Below are 18,200 nucleotides of genomic sequence, written 5' to 3'. Positions count from 1 at the left end.
CACAAATTACATAGCAGATCCTGGGTAGGGAAGGACATCAGGCCGGGGAGACACACTTGGGGGAAGGCAAAAACCAAGCTAGTTGGCCAGCAGCTGACTTTTGTCCATTTCTTCTTCCTGCCTGGAAAGCCAGACTGAATTTCACATCCACATAACGTAAAGCTGAGTCACAAACAGATCCAGGCTCTTAAACCTGCTCATCAAGCTGAGCAAGTGTGAAAGTGGCTTGTGATTACACTTCGCTTAATGACTGCTGTAGGGCTGGCACCTCTTAAATGGTAAACAAACCCTTATTGATTACCGGGTGAAGTGAGGAAAACACTACACAGATGGCTCTTTGAGTCAATATTGTAGTATAAATGTTATCAAGAATTACATGCATTTGTAAGTCTCTCAACCTTTGCAGATTGAGATATTTATCATCACTGTGGCTGTTGCTGTGAGTACTGTGAAATGTGTAGCAGTGTCTCTGGACTTCTACTAGATGCCAATAGTACCTCCTCCAAAGCTGGGACAAGTAAGCTTGTCTTCAGACATCACCTTAAGGGACCCAGTTCCTCCTCTCCTTTGAGTGTAACTGCTATATAATGACCATATTTGGCTATTGCTTCAGAATCCCACAGGTTTACACACTACTCCATTAATATTACAAAAGAAACTAATTTGTAATGCTATTATTATGGATTGAAAAAGCAAAATGTTTGTTTCTTTCTGTGTGGGAGAAATTCCCCCTTTTTCTATCTGCAGGCAGAAACCTCCGAACTGTGCTGCTTGGCTCAGAATGCAGAGGTCTGCAGTTTTTCCAGATACTCAGGGGACAAGTTCAGTAATCTTAAACAGAAAGGAATCCATCGAGGAGGAAACTTCTTGTACAAGGCCGGCTCAAGGCAGCTTCATCTTTCTAAAATTATGGATTGCCTGAAATAAATTTTGTCAGCCTGCTAGCATTTTGTTAACGGGAATCCATGGGCTGAAAAGGAAAAAAAAAAAAAAGGTATTGGAAGGGGAGAGCTGGAGAGGAATGAAGTTGGTTTCTTCCCCCTCCCCCCATTCCCCTGATGTTTTGACACAGGGTCTCTCTGTGTGTCAGGTTGGTTTCACAGTTCTCAGTTCTCTTGCCTCAGTTTCTTATATGCTGGCTTTACAGATGTGTGTGACCACACTGAGCCCCAAGTTTTCATAAATTTTGGAGAGAAGTTGTTATAAATTTTTTTTAATCTGTGTTTTAGTAACCCAGCTACACACCTATAGTGTCTGATACAATCTCAACATGAGAAAAGTGCTCCCCCAGCACCAAATCTAAACTAGGGCTTCTCCGATGATGACTAAGAAGTTTGTGAAGCACATCTATTTTTAAGGAAAGCCACTAAATAAGCAAAAAGGAACAACTTCATCCCATCTACTTTCAAATTCCTGAGCCTGAAGAGAGGGTTCCTCAAGAATCTTTGCTTTTCCCCTTCCTTCTCACCCCAGAAATTAAGACTAGAATGAATAACAGTAACTTCTAACCTATTTCTCAGAGTAGGCTGGATGGTTTGCATCATTTAAATAAATAATAATCACTTGTAATTAATTATTTAAATCTAGGATTTTTGTTTGTTTGTTTGTTTTGAGACAGGATCTCTGTGAAACAGTCCTGGCAACTCATTCTGTAGACCAGGCTGGCCTCTAACTCACAGAGATCTGACTGCCTCTACTTCCCAAGTGCTGGGATTAAAGGCGTGTGCCACCACTGCCCTGCTAAATCTTGCATTTTAAAAATGTCAAACAACCATTTCTTCTACAGCACCAATCCAGCACTATTTCCCTTGTTCTGTTAGCGCTATGTGTAGAATTACCTGACTTGTTACTTCCTAGAACATTGCCTTGTTTATAAAAAGTAGGAAAGATTTGTCTAGGGGTACTCTATTTCTTTTTCTAATTTTAGACGTGATGATCGCAGACTTCATGGATGTTCCTTTTCTAGCAGCACCTAAAGTATTGCATGTGCATTGATCCAATTTTGTACCTTCCCTTTAAAATTCAAGTTTATTCTTTGGAGGAAAGAGTTGAGAGAGAAGGCAGAATTTAACCGAGTTTAAAAAAAAAATCCAATTTCTGTCCATGTTTGATTTACTCTGTAACAGCCATTTTCAAGATAACATTTTCTGGAAGTTATAAACCACTGGATTTCAGCAACTTCTGAAAGGGAACTTCCCAGAGAGCATTTGGGTAGGAAAACAAAAGTATTTGAATGTCCTTTACCCAGAGCCAGAATGGATTTTTCTGGGCTGCTTTTCCATGTGAAATCTTGGTGGGAGGACAGATCCCTACAATGTTCATAGTTTTGTTGTTGGCATGGCCATTGGTTTTAATGTGGAGGAGACGCATAATTGTGCATTCAGTTAAGACTAAAGACTCCGTTACGCGGCAATATTGTGTATGTTTGTGTGCATGTGGATTTTAGTTCAACATGGAAAGTCCCACTTGATGTCAAGAAAGGCAGGCCCTATTTTCCCTACACCTCCCTAGTTCTGTGTCAAAGCTGCAAAATTACAAGTTTTTGTACCTCTTTAAAGAGCTCTTTTCCTTTCTAACCCCATTCATAGGATTTTAGGACCAATCAGCAGATATCTAGCACAAATGGTATGAAACAAAAGGACTAATCAAGTAATAGAGCGATCTTGGTCATCTCAATGCTGCTTTCTTCCTACATAGCTCTGCTTCTTTTAGAAGACAAATATAACAGTTCTCCTTTACATTTAAGGCAGTGGTCTATAGATGGTACTGGATGTGTTTTTGAAATGAAACTTTTTCCAGAAGGGTTTCTAATTAGTCTTCCTTGGAATTGCACATCATTGTCTTTTCTCTATTAATTTATAGATGAAAATGAAGAATACGTATAGATAGTGTTATGAGGACAATGACTTATGTGCATATTTACTAAATGTTTAGACAAAGGCAAACTCTATGAGACTGTCTTATGTCAGGGTCCCTTCAAGCGGTCAAGATGGGTTATCATGTGAATAATGGATTGAAGGCATACTTAAACAGATATGGTAGGCAAAATAGGGCGAAGAAGGCCTGGGCAGCTTGTGGCTGTGTATAGTACTGGACTTGGTTACACCAAGGCAGGGTGGATTGCCTGCTATTCTACATAAGCAGTTCCCACGGGAGAGCCATAAAAACTCTCAAGTTGCGTCTAGAGCTCAGTTACCTAAATATATGTGGAGTCATGAAAAAATTGGCAAGAATAAAAAGTTTCTGAATGTGCAATGACCAAAACATAATTCAAAGTCAAACAGACACCAGCTGGATGTGGTTGGCATATGCCTGTAACCCTAGCACATTAGAGTATTAAGTAATAAGAGCAAGAGTTGAAGGCCAACCTCAGCTACATAGTAAGAACCTGGTCAGCTTGGGCTATATGATTCCCTGTCTCAAAATTCAAATATACAATGAATCTGAGGTATTTCTGCCATCAATTGCCCTGGCTAAGCATCATGTGACTTCACAGCAGACTTGGTTCTTAACATACAGCACACATATTTTTGTCATACCATATAACACAGACACAGACTAAAACACTTGCACTCAAATGCAAGATTATTGAATGCTATGACTTGCAATGTTTTTACTGTACACACAATTTCCCCACCTTTATAGAAATGTCACGGTTTAGTTTTAGAAAACCAAGACTTAATTTTTTAAATTTATTTATTATTTTCCAATTTTATGTACATTTGTGTTTTACATGGGTGTCAGGTCCCCCTGGAACTGGAATTACAAACAACAGTTGCCATGTGGTACTGGGATTGAACCAGAGTGCTCTGAAAGAGCAGTCAGTGTTCTTAACCACTGAGCCATCTCTCCAGCCTGACTTAATATTTTCTTACGATTATTCCTCAACATAAAAGCATACAGTTAGTATCTCCTTGGTTTTTTAATTGAATTTCAAAAATTTATATTCATGTTAATGAACTGATACCATGGGGGGGGGGACAGGAGAAGGAGACCTAAAGAAAGAGATAGTAGGACATAGGTGTTTTAAAGAGGTAAAGTGGAAGAGGGATTTAACTGGGAAAAGGGAAGAGGTTAATACAGAGGGAGATAGAGGAAAGAGAGATAAAAAAAACACTAAGGATGTTTGAAAAAGCCATAAGGAAACATTATTTTACGAGGTTACATAAAACACATACATAACATATGTGTACACATATGTGTATAATGTGATTTTTAAGCCACATGGGGTGATAATGCGTTCCCCAGGAGCCATAGGTTATCTAATAAGTAACCCAGTGTGCCAGGCAAGGGAAATTTGCAGTTGTTGGTTAAAGAGGTCCAAAGACCCCTAGAACAATATAGGATATTGTCATTGCCCTGCCTGACAGAACTTGAAGTACAGCCCTATTACTGCAGACAAGGCACATTTGAAGCACAGGACTTGTAAGAATCAAGATGGATCTGACCTTAAAGTCTTCTCAGGGAAGAGTAGCTCTCAGTAGAAGGAAGCTTCTATACAAGCTGACAAAGGAGAAAATAGTCCATAGTCCAACCTAGGTGTAGATGCAAGCCTTCAAATCACAACAAAAATTTGCTTGAAAAAGATACCCTCAATGGTGAAAGAGTGACATTTAGATCGTCTGGTATTAGACAACTAGTCAATTGCCCATGGCTGGAGAGGTCATATACCCTATTAGAGAAACTATGACTATCATTTTCCTAAATTAATATAGCTTCTAACTGTATTCTAAACAATTTGTTTGTACCCACACATAAGTGCAGTTCTCATGCCTCATCAAAGAAACTTTTCCTTGCAGCCAGCAGGCAGAGACTACTAGAGAGATCCACAAATGGTCAAATGGAGATCATAAGTGACCATGGGGTGTCCAGTCCCATTGGGGAAACCTACAATACAAACTCTATCCCTAAAGCTCACAGAACACTATAGGAGAGGAGACAGAAATCTTGAAAAAGTCAGTGGACCAGGACATCTGATATGAGATAGTGTCTTGAAGATATGACAGGTATGCTGCACCTGTGAAAGCTCAACAATACAGTTGCCTAAACAAAGACTGCATAATGACAGCAGTTGACATACCAGTGGAGACAGGGCAGGGGGTGTATTTCACAAAGTCCTACCCCTGGATGAAGACCTACAGGCTTCTAAGAGACAGATAAGTTTTTCCATAGACAAGACACACAGTCTTAAAAATTTGCACATACAAGCAACAATATATGCTCTCTCTCTCTCTCTCTCTCTCTCTCTCTCTCTCTCTCTCTCTGTGTGTGTGTGTGTGTGTGTGTGTGTGTGTAACAATAATAAAATAGAAGAGGTTAGGAATCCGAAAGTGAGTGGAGGGGAAGAGAGGAGTTAGAGGGGGAAGGATGTGGAAAGGATATAAATACAATATACTTATTTATTAAGTTCTAGATAACAACAGGGTTTCTATATGTAACAACAGCTCTAGCTGTCCTAGAACTCGTTCTCTTGACCAGGTTGGACTTGAACTAACAGAGATCCACCTGCCTCTGCTTCCCAAGTGCTGGGATCAAAGGCATGCACCACCACCAGTACCAAACTTAACATTTTTTTAAATTAAAAAAATCATTGAGTGAATTTTGGCTTGGGATTAGGACAGGAGTTCCAATAATTTCTAAAATGGATATAAATATATTTGTACCATTTTGCATACCACTTTGCAGCCTTCTGACATTTCAGATTATAAAATCAAAATACTGACCAACTTTAAAAAGCACTGAAAGCCGCGTGGTGGTGGCACACGCCTTTAATCCCAGCACTTGAGAGGCAGAAGCAGGCAGATCTCTGTGAGTTAGATACCAACCTGGTCTACAAGGGCTAGTTCCAGGGAAGCATCCAAAGCTACAGAGGAAAACCCTGTCTTGAAAAACCAAAAAACAAACAAACAAACAAAAAAAAAAAAAAAACATTTGAGATGCTCTGTGTACTACAGCATCAAATATTTAGTCAAGGCTTAATTATTTTTATAAAAATAAACAAAGCACATCCACCTGATTAGTGTACAAATTTGCTTTGATTGTTGATAAATTATTTATAAAATTATATTACTGTCAAAGTATTGTCTTGTGGTTCATTAGCAGTAAATGTTTGATCTGTTTACCTATTTTATATATTTACACCCTGGGTTATATAGAATTTTTTAATATGAAGAGGTATCACAAATAGAAAACGTTTAAGAAGCTCTGCTTGGGAGAAGGAGCCTGCCTCAGCATGGCATTCTACAGAGCGCCTTGTGCTTTGTAGCATGTGCTAAACAATCAACAAGAATTTGGTGACAGCAGTTTATGGACCAAATGGTAAGATCTAAAAATCTCAGTAATAAAAAGGGCCATGCCTCAGTTTCCTCATCTAATATGTCTTCCCTTCCAGCCACATAAAAGTTCCCCTGAGGCTTCAAATTGAGGCTGGCATCCAGGCGTCCTTAGTAAACAAATCATCCCTGTATTATAATTATCTATTTCGTAATCTGATCCCTAAGAGGTGATGTTGGAGCACAGACCCTAGGCTGTACAATGCGTCATAACACCCCCCACTAACAGCATGTGCCCATGTATGTGATCAGTATGGTGAAGGGACAGTCTCTTACCATAGAGAAGGCAAATCAATACTGGCTTTTTTGAGCTCCTGATTGGAGCTCAATTTCTCAATTGGAGCCTAATTTCTCACCTTACTCTTAACTGCTCTGTTCTTCCTTCGCCTGGCCTTCTCAGCTCTTTTTACTTTTCTCAGGCTGATTTCACTCCTGTATTCATTTGTGTCCAGATTTGTTGGATTCTGAAACAACAATGTGCCTGGGAGGGTGAGAATGAAGCTTGTCAGAACAGCCAGGCATGTTGGGTGATAAGTTGCCTGCAGAATGGTCAGGAAGAGAGAGGAAAAGAGCCACCGTAGACCATTGCTGATGAATAATAGCAATCAGAAGCAAAAATGTCAGGGTGGGGACACCCAACACATAGGGCATTCTGTAACACATGAGGCATCACAAAGTAGATGTCTCTGTGTCTCCAAAGAGTCGCTCTCACAATTTAAATCCTTGGATTCCAGGTCTCTTACATAAAATGTTGTAATATTTGTTTACAACCCTACATGTTCCTCACTTCTAGGTTACTTACAACGTCAAAAGCTATGTAGATAGTTGTTTTGTTTCATTTTTTAGGTATAATTACAAGAAAAGAATTCTGTATATGCTCAGTACAAATGTAACCACAATAGGCCTGACTACACAGTGCACGTCAGCAACAAAGAGAAAAAATTTTTTTTCTCTGCTTGGTTGGTCAAATCCACGAATTGGGGCTAACGGGTATGGAGGGAAGCCTGCATTTGCTTTTATGGCCCTTCTCTCCTTTCCTTGGACACCCAATAATCATTCATGGGCCACTAGAATGATAAAACTATTGAAATTTCCAACAGCATTTTCTGGTAGAGATGCGTAAATACTAGAGGAGCAAAGGAATTTTCGTTTTTTGGGGGGGACATTCTTTGTATCTTCACATTCTTTTTAGACACAATTCCTCCTTTTATATAATAGTCCTATTTTATGAGAAAAATCATATTTAAAAAACACAGAAGAAATAAAAACTACTGTGACAATTTGTGAGTTGAGGGGACACGGAAGCACGTTTTCCTCAAGCGACTTCAACTGTGCAGTAGATTTAAACAGATACTTAAAAGACTTTTAGTCGTAAATACGTTTACATTATTCTGCTTAAAAAACGTGACATTTGCCTGCATTTCATGCTCTATAGGACTAGTGGATCGTGGCCCTGGATCTATCTATAGCTGCGGAATTAGAGAAATACAGATTTCACTTTGGGGTTTCTTTCTCCGCTGTGAGAGATGTGAGCAGAACAGAATTCCCAATTAGTTTCAATGTGACCTGGCTTCCTAGCCAGCACTAGCTTTCTAGGGTTTCCGCTCAAACTGTGGGCTCCTAGAGCTGGGTAAAGAGCCCAGAGAGGGTTCTCGAGTCCAGCATAAGGACCCTAGGTAGATCTCCTGGCTGGACAATAAGTTTGCCAACAACCTAGATGTCCTCTTATAGCAGTGTCCCCTCCTTCAACCAAGGAGACTTTGGATGTTCCTCCGCCAGATCCCGTGGCTTTGCCTACTTTGTGGCTCGAGTTTGAGTAGTCAACAGACCAAAGGCTCAGCCTCCACCCCCAGGTGCGCAGAGGGGAGGACCCCAGGCGTCTAGGGTCTGAGGGCGGGTGAAGTGCGGTGACTGCCCTCTCCAGGAGTCAGTCCTGAGCAGGCAGCGTCCAGTGCAGCACGGTCCTCCAGGCTCTCCTTTCTCTCAGAGGTGGCCCGGGGGTGGATTGACGTGGCGGCGCCCGTCCAGGCCCGGTGCGGATTCCCGAGGCCGGGGGAGGTGGTGTGAAGAGGGAGGGGAAGGAGGAGGAGCGCCTGGAACTGAAGAAGGCAGGCAGAGGAGGAGCCGCCTGAGGGGACGCAGGGCGGGCAGTTGCTGAGGACAGAGGTGGAGCTCGAGAGGGAAATGGAGGAGGAGCTGCTAAGGAGAGGGAGAGAAGGGAGGGGCGGAGCAAGGGGCGGGGGAGGGGGAAGCCTAGGCCTGGGGCAGAGGAGGAGCCTGGGAGAGAGGTTGAAAGAAGAGCAGCAAGAAGGGGCGGGGCGAGCCTGGCAGGGGCGTGGCGTGGGAGCACCCCGCCCTCCCGACCGGGCTGTGAGGAGCGAAGATGGCCGGACCGGCCTCTGGAGCGGAGGAGCCGCCAATATCGGTGGCCGCGGCTCCGGTTTTGGGGCTGTGACTTCGCGCGTGGCAGCGACCTGGGCCCTCGCGGCGGAGCGGGCAGCGCAGCTAGCGGCTCACGAAGCCTGTCGGGCGCCGGTGCGCGGGCGCCCAGCAGAGGATGCGCCGGGTGCGGCGGGCGGCTCCCCGCAGCCGCCCCCGCGCCCCGGGCGCCCGGCCTTAGTGCTGGCGGAGGAGGCGGCGCGCGCGGGGCGGCCGGGCGGCGGCGGGGCCCGAGCCGTCATGCCTTGGTTGAGCGGCGGCCGGCGGCGACGACGGGGACAGTCGCGGGAGGCCCAGCTAGAGCCACCGCCTCCTGCTCAGTCCCAGCGGGAGCCGCCACCGCCAGCGCCCCCCGTCGCGGTGCCCGCACCCTCGGTGCCCTCTGTGCCACCGCAGCCGCGGGCCCGTGAGAGCGCTGAGCTGCCGCTGCCGGCAGGCTGGGAGGAAGCGCGCGACTACGATGGCCGTGTCTTCTACATCGATCATAATACGCGCCAGACGTCGTGGATTGATCCCCGCGACCGGTAAGTGGGCCAGTGCGGGCCGCGGAACTGGGCAAGGGTGCCACCACAGAGGATGTGCTGCCTGTACGTTCAGCCCAGTGTGGAACAGCCAGGAACGCTGGGCCCCCTGGGTCAGGATATGTGCTGAGATGGGGATCTGAGTGCCTTCATTCCCAGGGTTAGATAGAGCTTGTCTGTGCCCCTCAGTCCTGACTCTGGTTGTAGCAATTCCAACTTTTGGGCCCAGAGACAGGATTGAGTACGGGAGGCCCCTAGGTCTGGGAGAAGATCTGTATCCCTGGTGTTGAGATGGGATTTCAGCTTCTCCAGCCACACATCCCTCTTCGCAGTACTCTGGCCGAGGATGGATGTGACCGCTCTGGAGTCTCCGGAACGAGTTCCTATCTCCTCCCGGCCCCTTGTTGCGGGATGGACACTGTATCGATTCCCTCATGTCACCCGCTGTCCAGAGCCTGGGAGCTGGGCCCCTGGAATTTCCTTTCTGGAGTCTGACAGATGGCTCTCTTTTCCTTTTTCTGTGGTGTGGCCTCTCCCATCCATACCCCGGGCCTTTGGCGGCCCACCACCCGGGCTTTGGTGGAACAGGGATTCCCAGCTCTTGGCAGATACAAGATGCGCTGTCACCTTGGATCACAAACGTTTGTCAGTTTTGAGAATGATGGAATGAGTCCCTGCCTGGAGGGCTCAGTCTGGTTTTCATCCAAAGCCTGATGCCAGACGGGCATTAAAAGTATTCCCAACCCTTCTGGAGTTAGGGGAGGCTGTTCTTAAACTTTTTGTGTGTGTGCTCTAGTGCCTTTAAAATCAAGTGAGTTAAAATTCTGTTTGAAATAGCCTTGTGTATTATGGCCAGAGTGGGATATGATTAGTCCCATATGCTTTTGGAATAAGTGAAAACAAGAGTTGAATTTAAGTTTCCTTTTTGTGCATGGTATGCACAGGGCACAAAGTTGTCCAGTTCATATAAATAAAAACAGATTCTTCTAAAAGCACTACCAGATTTCATTTAATTAATATCATGTAATAAAGTTTCTCCTGGATCCATTGGGACAACTGCTTCTGGAGAGGTAAGTGTGTGTGTGTGTGTGTGTGTGTGTGTGTGTGTGTGTGTGTGTGTGTAAATGGGAATTCTGTTGAAATCAAGTATTTCCATTGGCTATCTGATATCTTGTCCTCTCTGGAGCAAGTTCTCTCCACCCTGGCCTGAATGCCAAAAAGGAAATACTGTACGCTTCCTAGTGATTTCAAGACTTGAAAAGGCTGGTGTGGTGACATTGTGCCTGCTTCCTCCCACCTACACAGGAAAGGCAGCCTGCATGGCACTGTCGTTTGAAAATAAACTTTTGAGGAGGGAAACTGCTAGCTTTTTGGAATATTTCTATGGGTTTAGATAGGGCAAAACAAATCTAAACATTCCCTCTAACCTTTGCAGACCTCTGGACAGAGACACCTACATAAATCCAATCTCAGTTTTATGCGTTCAAAAACGCTTACTTTGAAAATCAGATGACATAAAAATTTAAATGTGAGAGCCACATCTGTTTTTATCATACGTACCTTGGATGATTCTGGAATTGATGAAACTGCTTGAAATGTGATTCTCTTTTGTGGTATATTTCTGTTAAAATCCTAAACAACTGGAAAACGAACCAGTTAAAATAGCATTTAAAGCAGGGCATGGTAGCACACACTTGTCTGTAATCCCCTGGGAGGCTGAGGCAGGAGGATCAAGAGTTCGAGGCATGATGTCTGGATTGCATAGCAAGACCTGGTCTCAGAAAAAGGTGTTTTTCTTAGAAAAAGCTAAGCCCTACTTTATAAGGATAATATAACAATTGTGACTATTTTGCAAAAGAGATTTATAATGAAAAACATAAGTGCAAACATTTTTATTTTAATGGTATAGTCAGCAACGTAGGTGCATAGTTCCTATAGGAATTATCTTTTAGGACCGTTATCTCTGTAGATATCTTTCCACAAATCTTTTTTATTCCTGAATAACATTTTTACCCTTTTCAGACATTACTTAGGTTACAGGTTTTTTACAGGCCCCTTTCTAAGTGCTAAGTGTTGATTGAATGAACAAAAGTGAATATTTTACATTTTTTGTAAAGTAAAAACATGTGTGTACTTTTCTGAGACATTGTTTTTATAGTGAGTGAAAATTCAGCTGGGGACAGCTTGAACTTCAGCTCCCATAATACCTTGCACGAAATATGTATGGAATGTTCAGCAAGCCACAAACATTTCAGTGGAGCCTGCTGAAGGGTGTGCTAGTCATTCTTCCTCTTTGAAAACACAAGGTTGCCAATTTTTATAGGTGACTAGGAATCCTTTAAGGTTGTAATTAACTTTTATTATATGAACAAGACTGCATATCAGGACACCATGTTTTCTCCAAGTACATCTGACAGGTTATGAATCTTAGTTTCATGAAGAGGACTAGAAAATGGTGTTCAAAAGATTTTCACCATATAGCTTCCAAACAAAAGTGGCAGGGAGGCAAGGGAAAAACAAGCGTTTTAAAGAAGATAAAATTATGGAGGGATAAATGAATGTGGTAGTTTACATGAAAACTGTTGTTGACTTTGAACATTATGTAATTTCATATGTAATTATTAAAATCCTTAATAGCATGAAGTATACTGTTGTAAATAGAATAACCGATGGCCAGAGGATGTAAACAAAATCTCTTCTAGAATGTTAAAACTAATTATATTCAGTGTTATGTTTAATAACATTAGATATTTCTAGTTAAGCATATTGGTGAATTATTGAACCTCTAATTTTTTAAAGTAATGAAGTGCATGTAATTGTAAGGAAACATCTTTACAGATGTGGCTAAACATGTCCATGAAAAAGTGTCTTTATCAACAGAACATTTTAGTTTAACTGTGAACTGCCCTTGGATCTAAGTTCATTCTTTTCATAGATTGGTAGGTATTATTTATATGATTTCCATAGTCAGCTTAGTATATCCATAAATGTTGTTTTGAAATTATTTTTGCTATTTCAGTGGCTTGAGTAAGTCATATGTGATTTACATATATTCTGCATATATTATCTTAGTGCACACTAACCACCTGATAGAAAGTTCTTTTTTCCTTTCTTGTTTTTGAGACAGGATTTCTCTGTGTAGCCTGAGCTGTCCTGGAATTTACCCTGTAGACCAGGCTGGCCTTGAAATCACAGAGATCTGCCTGCTTCACCTTTGCTTCCAGAGTGCTAGTATCAAAGAGGTGTGCTACCACTGCCTGACTAGAAAGTTATTTCTTACATAAAATAATTATAATCTTAGAAAATATAGTACATTTTTTTTGCCTAAAAAAACAATTTAGAGCCTTTAACAGTTGTATGTATATGTGCTTTCCTGCATTATTCTCTTGAATTATACTGTCCAAGAATCCAGTTGTTGAAACTTGAATGTTCTGTTTCTTGTAGCCTAATGATAGTTGTTCAGTGCTGGAAATGAAGAACAGTGGGCAAAATCACATTTGAGTTCCACAAGATAAATTAGTGATGACCTCAGGTACCGCCCCAGGACTCATGTGGTAGAAGGAGAGAGCTGACTCCCCAAAGTTCTTCTCTGACCTCCGCATGTACATTTTGGCACATTCCGCTCTTCAAATTAAAAATAAAGCACTGTGGAATAATATTTGAGATCAGAATTGAGTGAAATAATGGTTGACTGCTATGATTATGTCATGGCATGAGAGTTGAGGGCCATTTGTTCACTAGATGGGGTTTGACCTGGTGCCACATGTAAAAATTCAAGTCCCTTGAGCAGGCTTTTTCTTCTTTCTTCTTCTTTTTTTTTTTTTTTTTTTTTTTTTTTTGCACAAGAAAATGACACACAAAATTTATTATAGGCTGAAGACATGGGAGTATTTGACTCCAAGCTTTGGCCTTAAGGAGAAAACAGTCTTGGCTCTGGTATTTGCTAAGTTGGAGCCTTCTATAACAGAGCCAGATAACACTGCTACCTTCTTGGAACCACTATTCAGTATTAATTAATAGGAGCTTGACTATATTTACCTCACAGAGTCTATTTCTGGGTTATGTGAACTGTCTAAGTTGAGCTTTCCGATAAACAACTTAATGATTTTTCCATTTTTCATTCTTTAAGATTATAGATAGTGTTTGTGTGAACACGAGGGAGTTTCTGGCTTTAAAAGCCATCAGGGGTCAGCCCCTGGAAAGAATCTTCCTTTTGTATCCATTTAGATGTCAACTGCCACTTTTAAGTCTAATATCTTTCTTTTTCTTCCCTTCTCTTTCTCTCTCTTTTTTTTTCTTCAAGAAAAGTAAATGGAAAAGTCATTGATTTCCAAAAATAGCTCTCGGATGTTTAGAAGTCTCCAAGTTTCCCTCTCTTTCCTTCCACTCTGATTTGGGAAGTGGAAATAATGTGTGTCACAGACTCTGTTAGGTTCATTTCAGGAAACTCTGGGTCAAGTGACATGACAGGGTCACCTGCTAAGCCTGAGATAGGCCTTTTGGCTTCTTGCCCAGAGCTTTCTGCTGATGTTGTCTGTCTTTCCAATAAATTCAATCTGATGGAATAAAAGTTAAATTAAATTCTATAGAAATCAGTTGTCTCTATCTAAATGTAATAAAACAATGAAATATTGGTGATTATTGACCTCTCATGCTGGGACTGTACATGTAGACAAGTTTTTTGGGGGGTGGAGTGGGGGTAGATAACAAACATATAAAACAAACAAAAGTCATGGGACATGCCATGATTAATTCAGGTACTTAGGTGAAAATAACTTCCAATAAAAGGAGAGAGAGGTCTCTCTTTTTAAACTTACACTATTATTTATCTTATATATTTTCTTGAGAATCTCATACATTTATATAATGTATGAGATCTATCCTGTTTCTTTTCCTTCTAATTCCCCACCTATTTTCCTCACCACTTTTCCCTTCCAATTTCTTCTATTCTTACTTTTTAAAAACTCACTGAGTCTACTTAGTGCTGCCTGTATTTGCATGGGTATAGGATCATTTCCAGGGTTATAGGGAGTCTTTCAGTGGTTTTCATCCCTGAAGAAAACCTATTTCCTCTATAACCATCAGTTTCCAATGGGGTTGAACTTCATGAGATCTTTTTTCATGCCAAGATTTTAGCTGACTTGATCTTGTGCAGGTCTTACATAGGTATTCACAGCCGTTGTGAGTTCAGATGTGCAATGGCTCTGTGGCCCTGTCATGTGTAGCAGTCGCTTATTCTCAATATGCTAACCAGTTGTGAGTCTCTATACTAATTGCCATCTGCTACAAAAGCAAGTGTCTTTGACCAGGTGTGAGAAATCTCTTAATCTATAGGTATACAGATAAGAGCTTAGGGGATAGTTTAATGCTATGTCAATTTAGCAGAATAATAGTATTAGGTTCTCCCCTAGGGCCTATAATCTGGCAAGTCACAGGTTTTTGGTCCAGTTAACAGTACCAGGCATGATTTCTATTTTATGGAATTGGCTTTAAATCCAATCAGAAGTTACTTGGTTACTCCCATAATACACTAGTGGGCATATTTTGCAGGGGTTACATTTGAAACTAGGAAACTAGTAAGGGGTCATAGGGATTTCAAGGGAAGAGGACTGAACACAGGTGGTATGAATACAGAAAGGAAAATATGGAGCAGAAATGATTAAATGGAGTGGGGAATGGCAGTGCAGGGTAGAAGAGGAATTATGGGGAGGGATAACAACATGAAAGACTGTTGGGAGCCTACTACTGTAGAAATTTCCTAAAACACTTACATATACATATATAAAAAGAGTTTAAATGGAGTTATTTTACAATGGGGGTTGCATGGTGCAAGGCCTCTCCTAGACACCATAGACTAGCAAACATAGTCTAGTACCAGGTATGGATCATCTGTTTGTGAACTGTTGGCCAGTGGGTTTCCATACCCCATCTGAAACAAAAAAACAAAACAAAACAAATTCCACTGCAGTCTGTTGCCATTGTACTTGGTTACCCTCTGATGCCATTGCACTTGGTTGCCCTCAAGAACTGCATTGGTGGCACATGCCTTTAATCCCAGCACTGGGGAGGCAGAGGCAGGTGGATCTCTGTGAGTTTGAGGCCAGCCTGGTGTACAAAGCTACACAGAGAAACCCTATCTTGAAAAACCAACAATGACAACAAAAGACATTATTGATGAAGATGCTCTCAAGAACTTCATGATAAGACCATATTAATGATTTATTTGAGTCATAGGACCTGGAGAAATCAAATTGATACTGTCCATGACTAGAGGGGAAAATGTATTTAACAGTCTCATCCTGCTAGGAGTGCTTTCTTGAACATGGACTGGTTTTTATCCTTGTCTATCAACATGTTGGAGCAAGATATTAAAATGCTTATAGAATTGAGCAAGATAAAGAAGCCCATGAGAAAAATTCTGGAGATGAGGAAGTGCTGAGTGTGTTCCAAACAAGTGAGAGAATGAGTTGATATGACTGGCCCACAAGTTGTATGTGAAGGGATGAAGACTTGGGCCGGACAGTTCCAAGCTAAGATAGCCTCAGTCCCGGGGCCAGAAAAGATAGGAATATCTTGTTCAAACTCCTCTCTTCACACTTGAGAGCCCAGCTAAGTGATGTGTTATGCCCATAGTTAGAAGGCCATGGGCTCTTCCAACCCTTGACCTATTGCTTTATCTAGCATGCAACTCAGCCATCCAATCCACACCCATTTGAAGTATCCTACCTCTGTTCATTAAGTTGTTCATGTTTTCAACAGCGTATGTTTCACAGCCTCTCTTTCTTCAGCATTTTTTCAAGGCTTGGGACTTTAGTAAGTGATTTCAGAAAGAGCCCTAACTTTGTGAGGCTAATGCTTTCCTTGCTGTACTTATGTTTGTTTCAGCAAGACCTCATCATGCGATAATGTTTCTCTCTATTGGGATTCCATGCCTTTTTCCCCCACTGCTGGAGACAGATCTCAGGGCCTTGTCAGTGTCAGGCAAACACCCTATCATTGAGTAAAATTCCAGACCCTGTCTCTGTGGATATGGTAAACATATCATATATCTTGTGTCATGTGCCAAGCATTTGCATGAAGTATAGATGGACACATGATGAAGCTGAGGTTAATGGGAGGTTGACTCAGAGAACTCATTCTCACAGCAGTGAGGGACCACGTACTTGACCCTTCCCTTGGTAGGCTAAATTTTATGCCCTTTGTGCTGTTCCAGACCCACTTGTTATTTTATCTTGCATTCATTGTGATTTGATCTTTATTCCCCTCTGCAGTATCATGACCCTTAAAGACAGATATATTAATGTCTTATTCCCTGTTAATAAGTTACTCTCCCAAGACAAGATAGATTTTGCATGTATGATTAAATTAAGGATTTTGTGATAGGGAGATGATCCTTCCTTATCTGGGTGGATCCAATATCACAATGGGGCTTACTGGAGGGATCAGGAAGATGAGGATGAGACAGGGGTGAGGATATGACTGTGGAGGCAGAGATTGAAGTCACATGGCCATGAACCAAGGAATGCAGACAGCCTTTAGAAACTAGAAAAGGCAAATAAAAGAATGTTTTCCTGCAGCCTGCAGAAAGGGCTTCAGCCCTGTAGACATCTTGACTTTAGTGCAGTGAAACTAATGGTTAACCTGTCAGATATATTACACTTGTGTTGGTGAAGCCTCTTGGTTTTAGGCAGTTTGTCTCTGCATCAATAGACATAACTGCCATACTCCATCCCACACATTGTGTCCTGGGGAGAAGGGAGGCACAAGGTCAGCTTGCTGGTTTTAATAACAGCCTCCCATTTGCCACATGCCAAAAAAGCACATGCTATGCATTTTTCACCATTTTCTTGCAATTCTGCTCTAGGATCCACCTTTCTTATGGTTCAAGTATGGAGTATTATGTTAAGACTTTTATCATAGGTACTTATCATAGTCCTTTGCTGAGCTGATCAAGTAGTGGTGGGCAGGTTGAACATCTGACAGCAAGAGACCATTGGAGGTTTCTCAGGTGATGATGGGCCTGAATTAGGGAGATTTGGGGTACTGGGGCTAGAAAGGGCAAGGTTTATGCTGGAGAATTTGGGAGGAAAACAAGAAGTACAAAGGATATTGATAGTGCCTTAAGGTATGGCCAGTGAAATGATCAGGGATCTCAAACTTCTAACTACAATCTTATTACAGCCAGAACTGAGGCACTCTGAGCCAATATGAAGGACTTCTTTTAGTTTAGAAACCTTCATTCTTACCATTTTGTGTATTTAATAATATAGATAGAAGAGAGAAGCCTGTTGGGTCATTCAAATGACTGTACAGCTCACAGTAGAGTCCTCAAAAGTATCCAGACCACGAAAGTGTTACTAGACCAGGGTTTCTTGGCTATGGCACTCTTGGTATTTGGAGAGAGATAGTTGTTTGTTGGGAGGTGGTAGCATATGATGGTCAGCATTATTTCTGGTCTCTATTCACTAGATCTAGATGCTGGTAATGATCCTTTCCTGAACACAAGTTAAGATGATCAGAAATGTTTCCAGACTTTATCACATGCCTTTGGTGGACAGGCAATACCCTTAGGTTACAATGCTTTGGTGACTGTATTTTGATTCAAGCAGACTGGTAGATCCTGTGGTACTGTAGGTAAGTAGGTAAGTCCACTGAGAACTGATTTCTGTATTTCCATGAAGAACCTAAGTTGCCCATAATCAACTGAGAAGCCTTGACGTAGCACATGAAACTCTGGGAAAATATACTAGCCTTAATATTGCTCCATTCTGAGGGTAATCTCAACTGATAGATATTTATGGTATATACATATATACAGTGGCACAAAAAGGAAAATTAATGTATTCCCACTTCATTGTTTGGAGCTACCTGAAGCTGCAGTGGTTCCCTATGTTGCACGTGTAAGTGT

General features: G+C 41.9%; 1 protein-coding gene across 1 annotated transcript in view; it reads left to right on the top strand.

The window, feature by feature from the left end:
• Positions 1-8,645: 8,645 nt before the first annotated feature.
• The window catches only part of Wwc3 (WWC family member 3), a 103,522-nt gene continuing 93,967 nt past the window's right edge, over positions 8,646-18,200 (top strand). Inside the window, exon 1 of the mRNA XM_051174881.1 lies at positions 8,646-9,295. Coding sequence (XP_051030838.1) covers positions 9,012-9,295 — 284 coding nt within the window. The 5' untranslated portion in view covers positions 8,646-9,011. The remainder of the gene's footprint in view (positions 9,296-18,200) is intronic.

This window comes from Phodopus roborovskii, unplaced genomic scaffold (assembly GCF_943737965.1).
Source record: "Phodopus roborovskii unplaced genomic scaffold, PHOROB, whole genome shotgun sequence".
Lineage (NCBI taxonomy): Eukaryota > Metazoa > Chordata > Mammalia > Rodentia > Cricetidae > Phodopus > Phodopus roborovskii.
The sequence above is the reverse complement of the archived record's forward strand: the minus strand, read 5'-3'. Positions and strand labels throughout refer to the sequence as shown.